Source organism: Capra hircus, chromosome 18 (genome assembly GCF_001704415.2).
Source record: "Capra hircus breed San Clemente chromosome 18, ASM170441v1, whole genome shotgun sequence".
NCBI lineage: Eukaryota > Metazoa > Chordata > Mammalia > Artiodactyla > Bovidae > Capra > Capra hircus.
The window spans coordinates 9,925,540-9,945,271 of NC_030825.1; the positions used below are offsets into that span (position 1 = coordinate 9,925,540).

Sequence of the window (19,732 nt, forward strand, 5' to 3'; positions counted from 1 at the left end):
GCAGATTCTTTACCACTGAGCCACTGGGGAAACTATGTATATATATTTATAACTGTTAAATCTTCTTCTTGGATCGATCCCTTAATTATTACGTAATGGCCTTTTTTGTCTCTTGTAGCAGTTTTGTTTTAGAGTTATTTTATCTGATATAAGTATTGCTACTCCAGGTTCCTTTTCATTTCCATTTACGTGAAATATCTTTTTCCATTCCCTCATTTCCAGTTTGTATGCGTCTTTGGATTGGAAGTGAGTCTCTTATAGGCAGCACTATATGGCTCTTGTTTCTGTATCCGTTCAGCCACTGTATGTCTTTTAATTCAAGTATTTAGTTCATTTACATTTAAAATCATTGTTGATAGGTATGTACTTATTGCCATTTTGTTGTTTTGGGGTTGTTTTTGTAGTTCTTTTTTGTTCCTTTCTTCTTCGGTTCTCTTCCCTTGTTACTTGATGACTATTTTTAGTATTATATTTGGAGTCCTTTCTTTTTTCTGTGTGTATATGTATCATAAAATTTTGGTTTGTGGTTACTGTGAGGTATGTATGTGTGTGTATATATATGTATGCAAACACACATGTGTGTATATATTTATATTTTTAACGTTGTTGATCTCCTAAGTTTAAATACATTTCAACAACCTTGCCTTTTTACCACTTCCCCCGCATGTTTACTGTTTCTGACATAGCATATAACATCTTTTTGTGTTGCGTATTAATTAATTACTCTGAGAAATGCTTTGGGGTTCTGAAAGCCCTGCACTCCCAGTTTTTGTTTTTTCTAAAAAGGGAAAGAAAATGCCTTCTGAAAACCACAGACCAGAGCAGGGAATTAGATTTTCATCATGGGTCTTATTAAAAAATGATTTGGGTAATCTTAGAAGAGGAATCCACAGTTCCCAGGAATTAACATGGTTGACCAGTAAATAAGTATGTCAGATTAAAAGAACTCTGCTGACTGGTGGAATGAATAAACATGTTGACTTTGGATTTCAGCAAAGGATTTGAAAAGGTCACTTTTGATATCACTGTTGGCAAGATAAAGACATGTCAGATGATTAATATCAACCTGAGAAAGTGATTTCCAGTGGTGGATCTCTCATAGCTATGTTGTAATTAGCTATTTAATGGTCTGTTTCCCTGACTAGACTTTAAACTCTATGAGAGCGTGAACCAAGTCATTTTTTTCCCCCCACTGTTGTATTTGCAGTACTTAGAACAGCATCCGGCACATAATATGAACTCTATAAATATGTGATGAATGCGTTAATGTTTTATTAAATGTCTTACTTTAACACGTAGATAAAGCTATGGAAGATACATGTAGACGTGTTCCCCATGACGTGTTGCTGGGAGGCTAGCACGGTGGACCTGTTTTTAACAGGATTTCTACTTTTATATAAATAACACATCATACAAGGACAGGGAGAGGTGAGTCTTACCAGAGAGCATAAGAAGAGAATCAGGAACTTTGCCTTCAGGAACAGCAGACAAGGTAATTAAGATCAGCACTTTTGCTGAGAACTTATCCAATAGTCCTAGATAAAACAGAAAATATATCTCCCCAAAGGCATAAAAATGCTGAAAGAAAACAACTGCCAACAGGAAATTCTATACCCAGGGAAAATATTCTTCAAAAAATGAAGACATTTTTAGAAAAACAAACATTGAGAGGTTTCTTCACTGGCCTCCACACTAAAGGAAATATCAAAGAAAAGTTACCTTGGGATTAAGCGTGAAGATATGAGAAAGAATGAGAAGTCACCAAAGGTAACAACTTTGTGGGAAAATTAGCTGAACATTTGACTTATAAGACAAATATAGTAGTATCAGTGTGATTTGGCATGTTTAGGTAATAAAAATTAATTTCAACGTTAGCATTCAAGTCAGGAAGGGTGGAATGGTGTTATGGTGCTCAAAGGTCCTGCATTGTGTAGAGAGGGAGCCAAAATGCCAAGTCATGTTGACTTTGATAAGTGTCATAAGCAACTATTAAAAGAATCATAAAAAGTGTGCAGCTGTCAAGGACTTTGGTCTGGTGGCTAAGACTTCATGCTCTCAATGCAGGAGGCATGAGTTCAGTCCCTGGTCAGTGAACTAGATCCCACATGCCACAGCTAAGGGTTTGCGCGCTGCATCAAGTTGGATAATGCAACTAAGACCTGGTGTGGCCAAATAAATAAGTCTATTTTTTGAAAGTATGTAACTGTGAATGTAATGAGGAGGGGAGGGTGGAAGATGGGCTGAAAAATAATTAATTCAAAAGAAGTCAACAAATAGAAGAAAAGTAATATAGAATAGAAGGGACCAATAGAAGGTAAACAGTAAAATAATGGGTTTAAACTAAATATGTCAACACTCACATTTAACAAAATGAATTAAACTGTTTGATTAAGAGACAAAGATTATTATGGAGTTCTGTACTTCCACCCATTCTTCCCTGTATCTCCCATTACCGGCGGGGCATCTCTTACAGCTAATGAGCCAATACTGATACGTTATTATTGACTAAAGTCTATACTTTCTACCTGACGTCCTTGTCCTGTTTCTGTTCCAGGACCCCATCCGACATCCCACGTTACATTTACTTGTCATGTCTCCTTAGGCTCCTCTAGGCTGTGACCGTTTCTCAGCAGTTTCTTGTTTTTGATGTCTTTGAAGAGTGTTGGCCAGGTGTTTTTCAGAATGTTCTGCAAGGATGATTGTGCCCTTTTCATTATGTGACTTATCCCCAGTCAGTTGATGTCAACCACCTGGCTGAGATGGAGTTTCTTCATGTTTCTCCATGGCAGGCTCCTGTTTTAGTTTCCAGGCTGTGCATTTTGGAAGGAAGTCACGATGTGCAGCCCACACTTCTAAGTGTGAGTTCTGTTCCACCTCCTTGAGTGGGGGTATCTATGTAAATTAATTGGAAATTTTCTGCATAAGAGATTTGTCTTTTCTCCATTTATTTATACTTATTTAATCATTTATCTGTATCAGCATGGACTCATGGATATTTACTTACATTTATATTTTGGACACCAAAATAATTTTAAAAAGACAAAAAAGCTGCAAAAATTGGAATTTTACTTGATAGCAAACACAATGGGAGTAAGCCACAGTACACTACTGCCAGAAGAGCAAATGAGTCTTCGGACATATAACTAAAGATATCACTTCAGGGATAGGGGAGGTGATCATCTTGCTCTATTCTCTGCTGTTTGCACTGTGCTGAAAATATGGTGACTTCTTCTGGGCCTAACCTTTCAGAGGAGAAGTAAGTACTTGAGTTCCATTCTAGGAAAGGCCAGGCTGCTAAAGATCCTTGAAACCATATACAATAAATTTAGATCTGATTTATTTAAAATGAATGATTTCAACATTTTCACCCCACAATAGTTCAGTGGAATAAAAAAAGGATCCATCCAGCACCACCATCAGCTTGTCTTTTCCCCCTCCCAAATGTGAACTAGAGAACAGATATATAATATTTGCACAATTACAGCTAAACACTTAAAATGTTAGTTATCACCCAAAAGCTTAAAAATACATGACAACCCTTGTGCTACTCCAAGACCACCCTGATGTCCATGGGATGACCCATTATGACGGTACCGCCATCTCCATATCTCGACATTTGGGTCATGGTGATATCAACACAAGGTCATTCTCTACTGGATGAATGATGTTGTCATCATGCTGTTACATTCATTATAACAGCATTTCTTCAGTTATTGCAACAACATGATTTTTTAAATGTTTGAACTCTTGAAGTTATGGCTGCTTCAGGCACTAAGTACCAGATAGATTATACTCTACTATACATAAGGGGCAACTGAGAGAACTGAGGACCATCCACTTGGAGAAAGTGAGACATTACAGTAGTCTTCAAATATCTGAATGAAATAGGGACTACTAAGTTGGCTTGTGTGACACCTAGTGAAAAAGGACGGACAAGTGACATGATAAAATTCAGTCTAGCGGAGATCTTCCTAATGCTCTGTATGTCCTGAACTGGAAAGGCAGCTACAGAAGCTTTTCAGTGCCTGTTATGGGAGGCATAGTGGCAATAGACAAGATGACCACTTGGTGGGGGTGTTACAGAGAGAATCCATGTTTTACTTCTTCAAATTTCCCTTTGAAACTCAAGATCCATCGATTCTAAGAAAATATACATTCCAGAGTCTCAGCATTTCCCCCGTTCCCTGGGTTGAGAAATGGGGTAAGATATCTTGTCTTCAGAGTGTTAGTCACTCAGTTGTGTCCAACTCTTTGTGACTGCGTGGACTGTAGCCCACCAGATTCCTCTGTCCATGGGCTTTTCCAGGCAAGAATACTGGAGTGGGTTGCCATGTTCCCAACTCAGGGATCGAACCCGGGTCTTCTGCATTGCAGGCAGATTCTTAACCATCTGGGCCAGAAGGCACCATCAAAAAGGGACCTCCACTGCCAGAAAGGAGCAACACGTTGGCTCATTGACACCATCAACAGGAATGACTTGACCCAATTGGCACCATCCCCCTGGAAAGCTAAGCACAAGTTTGCCAGAAATGGGACATTGGTCAAGCAAAAATGGTCTCAAGGAAAGCTCTGGGATAGAATAACGAGGATGAACAGGAGACCCAGTTCAGCTCAGTCAGATGGAAGAAGTCCTCATTCAGAGGTAGAGCAGCCCCTCAGATGGACTAGGGCCCTGGAATCCTCAATCTGAAAGAGGACATCCAAAGATCAGGTGGGATTGAACTAGTTTTCAACTGGAAACTCTGCAGTCCCATGTCTGTTCTCCCAATGGTAAAAACCCTCCGTTTCCACCACCATCTACCCTGCTTCCGAGGAGGGGACTGAGTCTCAGGAAGGGCAGGTAATTGCCCAACGCCTCACAGCTAGTAAGTTGGCAGAATCACGGTTCAAACTCAGTCCTGTGAATCTTTAAAGCTCACGTTTTCTTTGAAATAATGCCATTTGCAGCAACATGGATGTTACTAGAGATTATTGTACTAATTGAAGTAAGTCAGAAGGAGAAAGACAAATATCATAGGATACTACTTATATGTGAGTCTGAAACATGACACTAACGAACCTATCTATGAAACAGGAAACAGACTTAGGACAAGGAGAGCAGACTTGTGGTGGCCAAGAGGGAGAGTGTTCGGGGAGGGGTGGAGTGGGATGGTGGAGTTAGTCAGTATAAGGGTGTCCCTGGTGTCTCAGATGGTAAAGAATCTGCCTGCAATGCAGGAGACGTGGGTTTGATCCCTGGTTCGGGAAGATCCCCTGGGGTCGGGAATGGCTACCCATGCCAGTCTTCTTGCCTGGAGCGTTCCATGGACAGAGGGGCCTGGTGGGCTACAGTCCATGGGGTTGCAAAGAGTCAGACACCACTGAGCAACTCACATTTTCACTTTCACTTTCTATCATCTACAGGATGGACAAACCACAAGGTCCTACCGTAGAGCACAGAGAACTGTATTCAATAACCTATGATAAGCCATAACGGAAAATAAAATTAAAATGAGAATGTGTATAGGACTTTCCTGGTGGTCCAGTGGTTAAGACTCCGCCTGCCAGCGCTGGGGACATGGGTTGAATCCCTGGTCTAGGATGATCCAACGTGGCACATAGCAACTAAGCCTGCCTGCCGCAACTACTGAGCTGATGCATGTACAGCCCACGCTCTGCGGCAAGAGAGGCCACTGCAATGAGAAGCCTGCGCACCACAGCGAAGAGGAGCCTCCGCTTGCCACAGCTAGAGAAAGCCCTCGCCCAGCAACGAAGACCCAGCGCAGCCAAAATAATAATAATAATAATAATTACCAATTAACAGTAAGATTAAAAAGTATGTGTCTATATGTATAACTGGATCACTTTGCTGTGCAGCAGAAAGTAACACAACATTGTACATTGACAACATTCCACAAAAATAAAATATAAAGCTCGTATTCTTAGTATAGCATACGCCCTTCCCGCACATCACAGCATCTTTTGCTTTCTCCTTGGGGGCCCCAGCGTCGAGCAGCTGGGAAGCTACATGGGCCGCCACCAGAGAAGATTCTGTCTGTCTCTGGTGGACGTGTGCCGTCAGAAGACCTGCAGGGGGGTCAGGTCCCAGCCCGAGGGGCAGAAAAAGCGCAAAGGGCTCTGGCCCAGAGCTGCATCCTCACCTAGAATCCATCTGACATCAGAGCTAGCTTGACTGCATCCTCCTGGCTGAGGAGGCCTCAAGGACAATGAGGTACCAGCTCCAGGGATGGCTTTGTGGACAGCGGACAGGAAGAAATGGGGTGTGTGGTGTGAGGGCGATCTCGGGGCTCACCAAGCAGGATTTCAGATCCTTATCCCTCAGCTCCCTGACCCGAAGCCGACAACTTCTGATGTCCTTGTGGCTGGGAGGGCAGACAAGAAGGGCCATTGCCCCAAGTGAGACCCCCATAATGGCTTTCTTGTCACCCCTCATGGTTCCACAGCACAATAAGTTTCACACCCAGTCTCCCCTCATTTTTTGTTGTTCTGTTTTAAGATTTTTTGATGTAGGCCATTTTTTTAAAAGTCTTTATTGAATTTGTTACAATAGTGCTTCTGTTTTGTATTTTGGTTTTTTGGCCACGAGGCACGTGGGATATTACCTCCTTGACCAAGGATTGAACCTGCATCCACTGCATTGGAAGGTGATGGTCCAGAAGGTGATTAGCCACTGGACCACCAGGGAAGTCCAAGAACTATCCCTCCTTGGGTCCTGAGATAGCACTAAGCCCAGGTGGCTCGGCCTCATCTCCCTTTACAGCTGAGCTGGCTGAGCCCAGTGGTTCATCTCAGGCTCATCTGAGGCCAGAAGACAACTTTCCCGACTCCTATCCAAAGCCCTATCTACCTGATGGGCTGCTAGGTACACTTCCTCCAAAGTCTTGCCTCCACCCCATCATTCATCACTGGAGTCCTCTCCCCTGACCTCAGGCTTCCCTGGTGGCTCAGTGGTAGAGAATCCACCTGCCAATGCAGGAGACGTGGCTTCAGTCCCTGGGTTGGGAAATCCCCTGGGGGAGGAAATGGCAACCCATTCCAGTACTCTTGCCTGGAGAATCCCATGCATAGAGGAGCCTGGCTGGCTACAGTCCATGGGATCACAAAAGAGTCGGACATGACTTAGCAATTAAACAACAACACCACAATCCCCCACCTCCTCCCCACCCTCAGCACGTGCTAACTTCAGCCAGGGTTTGTGAGAAATCTACACGCCACTAGGCACTGCTTTTCTCCTCTCGTTCTTTCTCTCTTGTTGAAGAAATGCAAATTGCCAGCACTGATGAGGCTCCTTCTGGTGTGCCAGGCAGGATGTGCTTAGCACTTTACCTTAGTGTTTTTATGATTTTACAGCTGAGGAGATGAGGGTTTAGGGAAAAAGAATCACCCACCCAAGACAACCTAGCTATTAAGCTGCAGAGCTGAGATTGGATTTGAATAGAGCCAATCTGACCTCAGACTGAGGACTTTTCTTGTTTCTCCAGAGATGCCAACAGTCAGCTTTCTCAGAATTCTGGGTCCCTCCCAGACAGGTGCCAGCACACATGAGGCTGTAAACCCAAGTGGGGCAGTGACCTCTTGGGGCTATCAGCATTGCCAACGCTCCTGAGTGCTGCCTTTTGAGAAAATTGAGTCATGGCTGTGGGTCTTGACCCACTGTTCTTAAGTAGCCTATCCTCTTCCAGCCTCAACTTTCTACACTGTAAAATGTGCATAGTAACATCTGCCTTGAACTATTTCATGCTTCAAATGAGGGTAAAATGAGCTAGTACATAGTATACTAATTGTCTTTAATTTTTTTTTCTCCTAGGACAGGAGAGTGGTTAAAGCATAAAACTCTGAAATAAGACTGCTCGTTTCCACTTCTGTGTGATCTTGGGCAAGTCGCTTAAGCTCTGTGTGCCTCAGTGTCCTCGCCTGTCAAGTCACTGCAGTGATAGAAGTTACTTCATAGAGATACTGTGTTCAGACAGACTGTGCATATTGACTGTTGAGCGCTGCTGCCTGGAGCAGAGTTTAGCAGAAAATAGGGTCTCAGCTGAACACGGCTCCTGGCACAAATAGGTATCTATCGGCCATTACTCATATGTTTATTATAGCGTGAGCTCTCCCTGGCTTGCCTTTCCTCCAGTGAGACCAAAGCACGTCTCATCTGCCGAGACTCTCTATCTCTACTTCTGCATTCTCTTTCCATCCAACCCTTCAGCCTGGCTCCAGCGGGAGATGGCAGGAATGCTGCAGGTGTGGACAAAATCAGTGAACTGTTTCCCTTCCAGAGTTGATCTTCCAGAGTGGTTGCCTGGATTTACACACACACACACAAACACACACACACCCCTGGGTCAGAAAAGAGGCTTGACTCACACATCACAGGCACTGAAAGGAGAAGAGATCTGCAAGCTAGAGGTTTCGTTATTCACTGTTCAGACAGTTTGAATTCTGTCAATTATTACCCAACTAGTTATCTCTCCAGAGGTGATTAAAAAATAATGATGTGTGTGTTTGTTGTGGGTGAGTACACATCTGTGTCATGTGTGCAGTGGGCGTGGGGGGGGGAGTAATCGAATAGTCAGTGCTCTAGTATTTATATTAAACTGCAGATTGATTTAAATTACCCACCAGGAAATATGTGGCTGTATGAGTATGCTTAATTCATACTCATTCGAAGTGAGCTGGGGCTGTTTTCTCCCCCTCCCTTCTTGCCTCCCCGTTCATATAACCCAGGCTGCCTCCAGACTGCCTTTGCCCACTTGACTCACTGGCCGTGAGCACGGAAAGGTGCAGAGTCGCCAAGAATGGGCACTTTCTTCTCTGAGCCAGGGTGGCTCTGCCTGACTGTCACCGCAGTGCTGGGAGGAACAATTCTTTGCAAACTCAAGACGAGCCCAGGGCAGGTGGGGAGAAAGGTGGTCTGCCTGGCGGGCCTCTGGGGAGGCGCTTGCCTGATCAGCCTGTCCCTCTTCTGGGGCTTGGTTCTCTTCTCCCTGTCATATTTCGTCATGTATACTTACTTTTCTGGCCAAGAGTTGTTACCTGTGGATCAAAAGGCGGTGCTGATAACAGGTAAGTGGACAGCCCTGCTCAGTGCCGGAACTGGCCCTTGCTTTGCCTTAGCAGGACTTTTTTTCAGATTAGGTTTAAAAAGAAAATATTTGGCATGGAGTAAATGCAAGCACATCCCCAGTGTCTTTCACTACAGCGATTTGATCTGCTTTCTTTAGAAGGTGCCTCTGATGAGGCTGGTGGTAAGAGGGACTTGGAAGGGAACATGTATCTAAGTCACGATTTTGATAATTTCCCAGGATATGCACAAATAAGCCAAGGCGGTTCGTTTCATCATAGCCAGGAAAGGCCTATAGTTTCTTTTTTTTTTTAAAGCTAAAACCAATTTTCATTCTGAGATTAATGTTTAGCTGTGTTTTAGACTTTGCTTCTTATTCCTGAGATGCATAAAAAAGCTGTCAAACTGAGGTTATCCTTGTACTTTGCTTCATTATTTAAATATCAAAGAGACTCACCTGGGCTGGAAAAAGTTGTGATTTTCCCCAACTGCTGTCAAGAACCTTGTGTCTCATCCGAACCTTTGTTTTCAGATCTGTCTTGGGACTGCTAATGTTTCTTATTTGGATCAATTTGGCAAGGTGTCCAGAAGGCGGCTGGCTGCCGGTTGGCTGAGGTGCTAGCTTTTTTTCCTTCTCCTGTGTTGCTTTTTCCCCCTGCTACAAGTGTGAGACCAAATTAAATTCCTAGGTGTTGTAAAACTGGTTTGTTTGGTTGTGAAGTTTGAGCTTGGCTAGGACTTTAATTAGGGTTGCCTAGTGTTATCCTCACCCAGCAAGTCCAGCTACGGTGAGGACGGCGGCTGCAGAAGCATTTGCTGGGAGAGAGGTCATTACCCCACTCTCCACCCCTAGGTTGTGACCCACGGAGCGGAGTGAAGGCAAACAGGCAGTGTGAATGGAACCAAATCAGCCGATTTCCCAAGTTGCCGAGACAGGGACTAGAAAGCCACTCGTCTATCTTGCTCTTGACTTTTAACTCAATCATGAAATTCTCTCTTAAAATGGGACGCAAGTAGGCACTTGTTGGAGGTCTGAAGTGCTGCAGAAAACAAGCTTCTGCAATGAAAAAGAAAAATCACCAAAACAGTTCAAAGGTAAAAAATTCAGTTGATCCATGGGATGTTTATCTATGCTAATCTCTAGTGTTACCTGGAATCACGCATCTGGAGGGCTTGGCTGGGTTTTCCACTGTTTCACTCAAATGCTCTAGGGCTGGCTGGGCGAAAAGCTGTAAGAACAGTATAAATTTTTCTGTTCAGTCTGTAGTAGCAAGTCCCTACAGTCTTCAGAGTAATTCCAGTTCCAATTTATTTTTTGTACTTTTCCACTTGCATGAAAGAAGACAGAACAATGAAGCATGTTTTAAAAAAATAATCATGATGCTGTTGTTGACACTAATGGCTATGATTTCCCGGAGGTCCAAATATTCCTGGGAAATGGATTTCAAGAAGCAGCACTTCTAAGACTATTAGATAAGAATACTAAAGCTTAGGATAAACAGAGGCAAACTTCAAGGTAACTGAGAAAGCAGGAATTGTCTTTTGCTTGTTTGTCTTGTCAGTGTTCTTTATCCTATGATTTTGAAGACAGAGGCATGCAGAAACGCACCAAATACACACCCAGCTCAGCTCACATCAGCCATTGAAATGTCCTGACTTGTGTTCAGTGGCATGGAAAATGATTGATTCAATTAGGCAACTCAAACCCAGTGACTAATCCCTCAATGAAATGCTTAGCAATTAGAAGGCTCAGGCTTAGGAAAGGAAGGACATACCTTGAGGCTGACTGAACTGTGCCTTTCAAGTCACTTTCATGAGGAATGCCATAGAGTCCATATAATTCTAGGGAAGCTCTCAAGACCTTTGTACCAAATAGGGAAATTTTAAATGAATTTAGTTATTTAGACTCTTGTTGTTGTTCAGTTGCCCGGTCGTGTTCAATTCTTAACAACTCCATGGATTGCAGCACACTCGGCCTCCTTGTCCCTCACCATCTCCCAAAGTTTGCCCAAGTTCATGTCCATTGCATCAGCAATGCCATCCAGCCATCTCATCCTCAGATGCCCTTTTCTCCTTCTTTCCTCAATCTTTCCCAGCATCAGGAACTTTTCCAATGAGTCAGTTGTTTGCATCAGATGGCCAAAATACTGGAGTTTCATCTTCAGCATCAGTCCTTCCAATGAGTATTCTGGGTTGATTTCCAACAGATTCTCAGGAGTCTTCTCCAGAACGATAGTTCAAAGGCATCGATTCTTTGGTGCTCTGCCTTCTTTATGGTCCAGCTCTCACAACCATACCCACTGGGAAGACCATAGCCTTGAGTAATGGCAGAGCAATGTCTCTGCTTTTCAACGTGCTGTCTAGATTTGTCATAGCTTTCCTGCCAAGCAGTAAATGTCTTCTGATTCCATGGCTGCAGCCACCATCCACAGTTATTTCAGAGTCCAAGAAGAGGAAATCTGACACTACTTCCAACTTTTCCCTCTCAATGCGCCATGAAGTAATGGGGCCAGATGCCACGATCTTAGGGTTTTCAATATTTAGTTTTAAGCTAGCTCTTTCACTCTCCTCCTTCATCCTCATTAAGAGGCTCTTTAGTTCCTCTTCAGTTCAGTTAAGTTCAGTAGCTCGTTTCTGACTGTTTGCAATCCCATGGACTGCAGCACACCAGGCCTCCCTGTCCATCTCCAACTCCCGAAGTTTACTCAAACTCATGTCCATTGAGTCAGTGATGCCATCCAACTATCTCATCCTCTGTCGTCTCCTTCTCCTCCTGCCTTCGATCTTTCCCAGCATTATGGGTCTTTTCAAATGAGTCAGCTCTTTGCATGAGGTGGCCAAAGTACTGGAGTTTCAGCTTCAACAACAGTCCTTCAAACTGAATGTCCATTCAGGACTGATCTCCTTTAGGCTGGACTGGTTGGATCTCCTTGCAGTCCAAGGGACTCTCAAGAGTCTTCTCCAACACCTCAGTTCAAAAGCATCAATTCTTCAGCACTCAGCTTTCTTCACAGTCCAACGCTCACATCCATACATAACCACAGGAAAAACGAGAGCCATGACTTGATGGACCTCAGTTGGCAAAGTAATGTCTCTGCTTTGTAATATGCTGTCTAGGTTGGTCATAGCTTTTCTTCCAAGGAGTAAGCGTCTTTTAATTTCATGGTTGCAGTCACCATCCACAATGATTTTGGAGCCCCCCAAAATAAAGCCAGTCACTGTGTCCACTGTTTCTCCATCTATTTCCCATGAAGTGATGGGACAGGATGCCATGATCTTCGTTTTCTGAATGTGAGCTTTAAGCCAACATTTTTACTCTCCTCTTTCACTTTCATCAAGAGGCTCTTTAGTTCTTCCTCGTTTTCTGCCATAAGGGTGGTGTCATCTGCATATCTGAGGTTTTTGATATTTCTCCCAGCAATCTTGATTCCAGCTTGTGCTTCATCCAGCCCAGCGTTTCTCTTGATGTACTCTGCATGTAAGTTAAATAAGCACGGTGACAATATACAGCCTTGACGTACTCCTTTCCCGATTTGGAACCAGTCTGTTATTCCATGTCCAGTTCTAACTGTTGCTTCCTGACCTGCATACAGATTTCTCAAGAGGCAGGTCAGGTGGTCTGGTATTCCCATCTCTTTCAGAATTTTCCACAGTTTCTTGTGATCCACACAGTCAAAGGCTTTGGCACAGTCAACAAAGCAGAAGTAGATGTGTTTCTGAACTCTCTTGCTTTTTCCACGATCCAGCGGATGTTGGCACTTTGATCTCTGGTTCCTCTGCCTTTTCTAAAACCAGCTTGAACATCTGGACATTCCCAGTTCAAGTATTCTTGAAGCCTGGCTTGGAGAATTTTGAGCATTACTTTACTAGCATGTGAGATGAGTGTAATGGTGTGGTAGTTTGAGCATTCTTTGACATTGCCTTTCCTTGGGATTGGAATGAAAACTGACCTTTTCCAGTCCTGTGGCTACTGCTGAGTTTTCCAAATTTGCTGGCATATTGAGTGCAGCACTTTCACAGCATCCTCTTTCAGGATTTGAAATAGCTCAACTGGAGTTCCATCACCTCCACTAGCTTTGTTCGTAGTGATACTTCCCTAAGGTCCACTTGACTTCACATCCCAGGATGTCTGGCTCTAGGTGAGTGATCACACCATCTGGGTTGTGAAGATCTTTTTTGTACAGTTCTTCTGTGTATTCTTGCCACCTCTTCTTAATATCTTCTGCTTCTGTTAGGTTCATACCATTTCTGTCCTTTATTGTGCTCATCTTTGCATGAAATGTTCCCTTGGTATCTCTAATTTTCTTGAAGAGATCTCTAGTCTTTCCCATTCTGTTGTTTTCCTCTATTTCTTTGCACCGATCACTGAGGAAGTCTTTCTTATCTCTCCTTGCTATTCTTTGGAACTCTGTATCAAATGTGTATATCTTTCCTTTTCTCCTTTGCTTTTGGCTTCTCTTCTTTTCACAGCCATTTGTAAGGCCTCCTCAGACAGGCATTTTGCTTTTTTGCATTTCTGTTTTGGGGTATGGTCCTGATCCCTGTCTCCTGTACAGTGTTATGAACCTCCATCCATAGTTCATCTGGCACTCTATCTATCAGATCTAGTCCCTTAAATCTATTTCTCACTTCCACTGTATAACCCTTAGGGATTTGATTTAGGTCCTACCTGAATGGTCTAGTGGTTTTCCCTACTTTCTTCAATTTCAGTCTGAATTTGGCAATAAGGAGTTCATGATCTGAGCCACAGTCAGCTCCCAGTCTTGTTTTTGCTGACTGTATACAGCTTCTCCATCTTTGGCTGCAAAGAATATAATCAGTCTGATTTTGGTGTTGACCATCTGGTGATGTCCATGTGTAGAGTCTTCTCTTGTGTTGTTGGAAGAGGGTGTTTGCTATGACCAGTGCATTCTCTTGGTAAAACTATATTAGCCTTTCCCCTGCTTCATTCTGTACTCCAAGGCCAAATTTGCCTGTTACTCTAGGTGTTTCTTGACTTCCTCCTTTTGCATTCCAGTCCCCTATAATGAAACGGACATCTTTGGGTGTTAGTTCTAAAAGGTCTTGTAGATCTTGATAGAGCCATTCAACTTCAGCTTCTTCAGCATTACTGGTTGGGGCATAGGCTTGGATTACTGTGATATTGAATGGTTTGCCTTGGAAATGAACAGAGATCATTTTGTCGTTTTTGAGATTGCATCCAAGTACTGCATTTCCGACTCTTTTGTTGACCAAGATGGTTACTCCATTTCTTCTAAGGGATTCCTGCCCACAGTAGTAAATATAATGGCCATTTGAGTTAAATTCACCCATTGCAGTCCATTTTAGTTCCTGATTGCTAGAATGTCGACGTTCACTCTTATCATCTCCTGTTTGATCACTTGCAATTGCCTTGATTCATGGACCTAACATTCCAGGTTCCTATGCAATATTGCTCTTTATAGCATCAGACCTTGCTTCTGTGTTGTTTTTGTTTTGGCTCCATCTGTTAATTCTTTCTGGAGTTATTTCTCCACCAATCTCCAGTAGCATATTGGGCACCTACCAACCTGGGGAGTTCATCTTTCGGTGTCCTATCTTTTTGCCTTTTCATACTGTTCATGGGTTCTCAAGGCAAGAATACTGAAGTGGTTTGCCATTCCCTTCTCCAGTGGGCCATATTTTGTCAGAACTCTCCACCATGACCCGCCCATCTTGGGTGGCCCCACATGCATGGCTCATGGTTTCATTGAGTTAGACAAGGCTGTGGTCCATGTGATCAGATTGGTTAGTTTTCTGTGATGGTGGTTTTCAGTCCATCTGCCCTCTGATGGAGAAGGAGAAGAGGCTTATGAAAGCTTCCTGATGGGATAGACTGACTGAGGGGGACACTGGGTCTTGTTCTGATGGGCAGGGCCATGCCCAGTAAATCTTTAATCCAATTTTCTGTTGATGGGTGGAAGTGTGTTCCCTCCCTGCTATTTACCTGGGGCTCAGTAATCAATTTACACTTGTGGGCTTAACCTGGGGCTTCCCTTGTGGTTCAGACGGTAAAGCGTCTGCCTACAATGCAGGAGACCCGGGTTGGATCCCTGGGTCAGGTAGTTCCCCTGGAGAAGGAAATGGCAACCCACTCCAGTATTCTTGCCTGGAAAATCCCATGGACGGAGGAGCCCAGTAGGCTACAGTCCATGGGGTCGCAAAGAGTTGGACACGACTGAGCGACTTCACTTCATTTCAGCAATCAATAGCAAAAGGAATAGTCAAGGCTGTATATTGTCACCCTGCTTATTTAACTTATGTGCGGAGTACATCATGAGAAACACTGGGCTGGATGAAGCACAAGCTGGAATCAGGATCGCTGGGAGAAATATCAGTAACCTCAGATATGCAGATGACACCACCCTTATGGCAGAAAGTGAAGTGGAACTCAAAAGCCCTTTGATGAAAGTGAAAGAGGAGAGTGAAACAGTTGGCTTAAAGCTCAACATTCAGAAAACGAAGATCATGGCATCTGGTGCCATCACTTCATGGGAAATAGATGGGGAAACAGTGTCAGACTTTTTTGAGGGGGGCTCCAAAATCACTGCAGATGGTGATTGCAGCCATGAAATTAAAAGATGCTTACCCCTTGGAAGGAAAGTTATGACCAACCTAGATAACATATTAAAAAGCAGAGATATTACTTTGCCAACAAAGGTCCATTTAGTCAATGCTATGGTTTTTCCAATGGTCATCTATGGATGTGAGAGTTGGACTGTGAAGAAAGCTGAGCATGGAAGAATTGATGCTTTTGAACTGTGGTGTTGGAGAAGACTCTTGAGAGTCCCTTGGACTGCAAGGAGATCAAACCAGTCCATCCTAAAGGAGACCAGTCCTGGGTGTTCATTTGAAGGACTGATGCTGAGGCTGAAACTCCAATACTTTGGCCACCTCATGTGAAGAGTTGACTCACTGGAAAAGACCCTGATGCTAGGAGAGATTGTGGGCAGGAGGAGAAGGGGACGACAGAGAATGAGATGGCTGGATGGCATCACCGACTCGATTGACATGACTTTGAGTGAACTTGGGAGTTGGTGATGGACAGGGAGGCCTGGCGTGCTGTAATTCATGGGGTCACAAAGAGTCGGACACGATTGAGTGACTGAAATGAACTGAACTGAGCAGTGATCATTGCAAAGAAATAGAGAAAAACAACAGAATGGGAAAGACTAGAGATCTCTTCAAGAAAATTAGAGATACCAATGGAACATTTCATGCAAAGATGGGCACAATAAAGGACAGAAATTGTATGGACCTAACAGAAGCAGAAGATATTAAGAAGAGATGGCAAGAATACACAGAAGAACTGTACAAAAAAAATCTTCATGACCCAGATAATCATGATGGTATGATCACTCACCTAGAGCCAGACATCCTGGAATGTAAAGTCAAGTGGGCCTTAGGAAGTATCACTACAAACAAAGCTAGTGGAGGTGATAGAATTCCCGTTGAGCTATTTCAAATCCTGAAAGATGACGCTGTGAAAGTGCTGCACTCAATATGCCAGCAAAGTTGGAAAACTCAGCAGTAGCCACAGAACTGGAAAAGGTTAGTTTTTATTCCAATCCCAAAGAAAGGCAATGCCAAAGAATGCTCAAATTACCTCACAATTGCACTCATCTCACATGCTAGTAATGTGCTCAAAATTCTCCAAGCCAGGCTTCAGTAATATGTGAACCATGAACTTCAAGATGTTCAAGCTGGTTTTAGAAAAAGCAGAAGAACCAGAGATCAAATTGCCAACATCTGCTGGACCATCGAAAAAGCAAGACAGTTCCAGAAAAACATCTATTTCTGCTTTATTGACTATGCCAAAGCCTTTGACTGTGTGGATCACAATAAACTGTGGAAAGTTTCTCAAGAGATGGGACTATTGGACCACCTGACCTGCCTCTTGAGAAACCTATATGCCAGTCTCCTTTGCCCTTGGACGTGGGAATATCTCCTCACAGCCGCTCCAGTGCCTATCGTCTTACTGGGGTTTTTCTGACCTTAGATGTGGGTTATCTGCACATGGCTGCTCCAGCACAGTGCAGCCACCACTCACATTCAGGACTTCTTCTAAATGCGCTTTCTGCCATTAGAGTGGTATCATCCTCATAAATGAAGTTTGATGTTTGTCCCACTGATGTTGATTCCAGGCTTGTAACTCATCCAGCCCGCGATTTCTCCTGATGTGCTCAGTGTATAGATTAAACAATCAGAGTGACAGCAGATAGCCCTGTCACATCCCTTTCTCAGTCTTGAACCAATCAGTTGTTCCATACAGGGTTCTAACTTCTTGACACACATACAGGTTTCTCAGGAGACAGGTAAGATGGTCTGGTATTCCCATCTCTTTAAGAGTTTCCACAGTTTATTATGATCCACACAGTCGAAGGCTTTGAAACAGAGGTAGATGTTTTTTTCTGGAATTCCCTAGCTTTCTCTATGATCCAATGAATGTTGGCAATTTGATCTCTGGTTCCTTTCCCTTTTCTAAACCCAGCTTGGACATCTCGAAGTTCTTGGTTTGCATAATGCTGAAGCCTAGTATGCAAGAGTTTAAGCATGACCTTATTTCACGGGAGATGAATGCAATTGTCCAATGGTTAGAGCATTTTTAAAGTACTACCCTTCTTAGGAATTGGGATGAGAATTGATCCAGTCCTGTGGCCACTGCTGGGTCTTTCAGATTTGCAGACATATTGACTGCAACACCTTGATGGCATCGTCCTTTAGGGTTTTGGATAGTTTCACGGGAATTCCGTCACATCCACTAGCTTTCCTAACAGCAGTGCTTCCTAAGGCCCACTTGACTTCACTCTCCAGAATGTCTGGCTGTGGGTGACTGACTGCACCATCATAGTAATCCAGCTCATAACTCCTTAAAGAATAAGCCATCATGACTTGGAACAGCTTTTGCTTCAGGTTGGCTTATACGGTAAATCAGTACACATTTTAGGGATGGGGGTACATAGAGAAATGGGCAGTGTACCTCAAAACCATAAATGTTATTCTTTTACCTGGTAATTCAAGATTTGGACATTTCTCTTGAAGAAATCATCTGAAATGTGAGAAAAAGTGTACATGCAAACCAAACTGGTACATTTACAAAGTTCTTTAAAATTGTGAAATATCAAAAGCAATCAAAAAGGTGACCACATTGTAAAATTAGACAGAAAGCAACAAATGTCATTGAAATGAAGAGAAAACAAAATGGTGAGAAATGATGGTATCGTCTCCGGACGTAAAACGAGAATTTGAAAAATTCATGTGAAATGACCTGACAACTGTGCTGGAACATGGGAACTGAACTAAGGGAAAGCACCCAGGGGATCCTGGTGTTTGGCTAAGACTATATCCATGTTACATGAAGATGGAAAGCACTAGAAGGAAATAGTATGTGAATGGTTGGATCAGAGTACTTAGATTTGTTTTTCCCTCAGAAATTTGTCTAATGTAGTTATATTGCTTATATAACTGTGGACTTTAAAAATACTCATAATCTAAAAGTTGAGAATCATGTTTTATTTGGTGGAAATTTTTAGGGCCTCAAGCCAAGCCTCTCAAGCTGTTACTTGAGACAGCATCTCAAGTAACCCTGAGAAAATTGCTCAGAGGAGGCGAGGAGAAGGGCCAAGATTATCCAGAACTTTTGGAACAAAGGGCAGGTAGTCTGCACATCAGAAGGTTATTGTTAATTAAAGAAGATCAGATATTCTAAGTTAAGGAATTTGGGGCTTTTCTCTGTATGGGAAGACGAGTGCTCACTAAGATCATTCCTTTCATATGCGCCTCGGCTACCTGGGGCCAGCATCCCGTGTTTTCACATCCTGAGCTTCCTTTCCTCAGGGCTCACTGCAGGGAGTGGCTGCAGTCTGATGGCTGCTAGCTGACAAATATTCTTTTCCTTCCTGAGTGCCCTTACGGGTCACCACCTTACTTTGAAGGGTTGCTATCCTTGATGACTATGATATTCTTGTTTATGGATATAGCAGGAAATATTCCATTTCTCATAACAAAACCATTTAACAGAGATCATATTAAAAGGATAAAGTCCACTGTAGTGTCTAATTAATTATGGACCCAGGTGTAGGACAATTACAAGTTCAAAAAACCTTTTTCCTTGAGTCCCCTATTTCACTTTGTTAAGATAAAGGGCTTTTGTCTCTGAGACATATAATTATAGCATGTAGGGCATTCAGGGCCCCAAAGGCTTATGGCAGTCAGTCAATTTTTTTTAAGGGCTGTGAGATTAGTGAAGAGCCCAGCCACCCTGCAACAGCATGTCAAACGCCACAGAGGCAAAAGAGGGTTGAAGTCTGACAGGCTTGGGTTGGAAACTTGCATGCACATTGCCTCAGGTTATGTTCTCTAGGGTCAGGGATTGAGGCAAAGATTTGTGTGAAAGGAATTTATTGGAAAGGTTAGATGACACCACCCTTATGGCAGAAAGTGAAGAGGAGCTAAAAAGCCTCTTGATGAAAGTGAAAGAGGAGAGTGAAAAAGTTGGCTTAAAGCTCAATATTCAGAAAACGAAGATCATGGCATCCGGTCCCATTACTTTATGGGAAATAGATGGAGAATCAGTGGAAACAGTGTCAGACTTTATCTTTTTGGGCTCCAAAATCACTGCAGATGGTGACTGCAGCCATGAAATTAAAAGACGCT

General features: G+C 43.2%; 1 protein-coding gene across 1 annotated transcript in view; it reads left to right on the plus strand.

The window, feature by feature from the left end:
* Nucleotides 8,603-19,732, plus strand: part of HSD17B2 (hydroxysteroid 17-beta dehydrogenase 2) — a 99,466-nt gene continuing 88,336 nt past the window's right edge. The window contains exon 1 of the mRNA XM_005691832.3: nt 8,603-9,060. Coding sequence (XP_005691889.2) covers nt 8,793-9,060 — 268 coding nt within the window. The 5' untranslated portion in view covers nt 8,603-8,792. The remainder of the gene's footprint in view (nt 9,061-19,732) is intronic.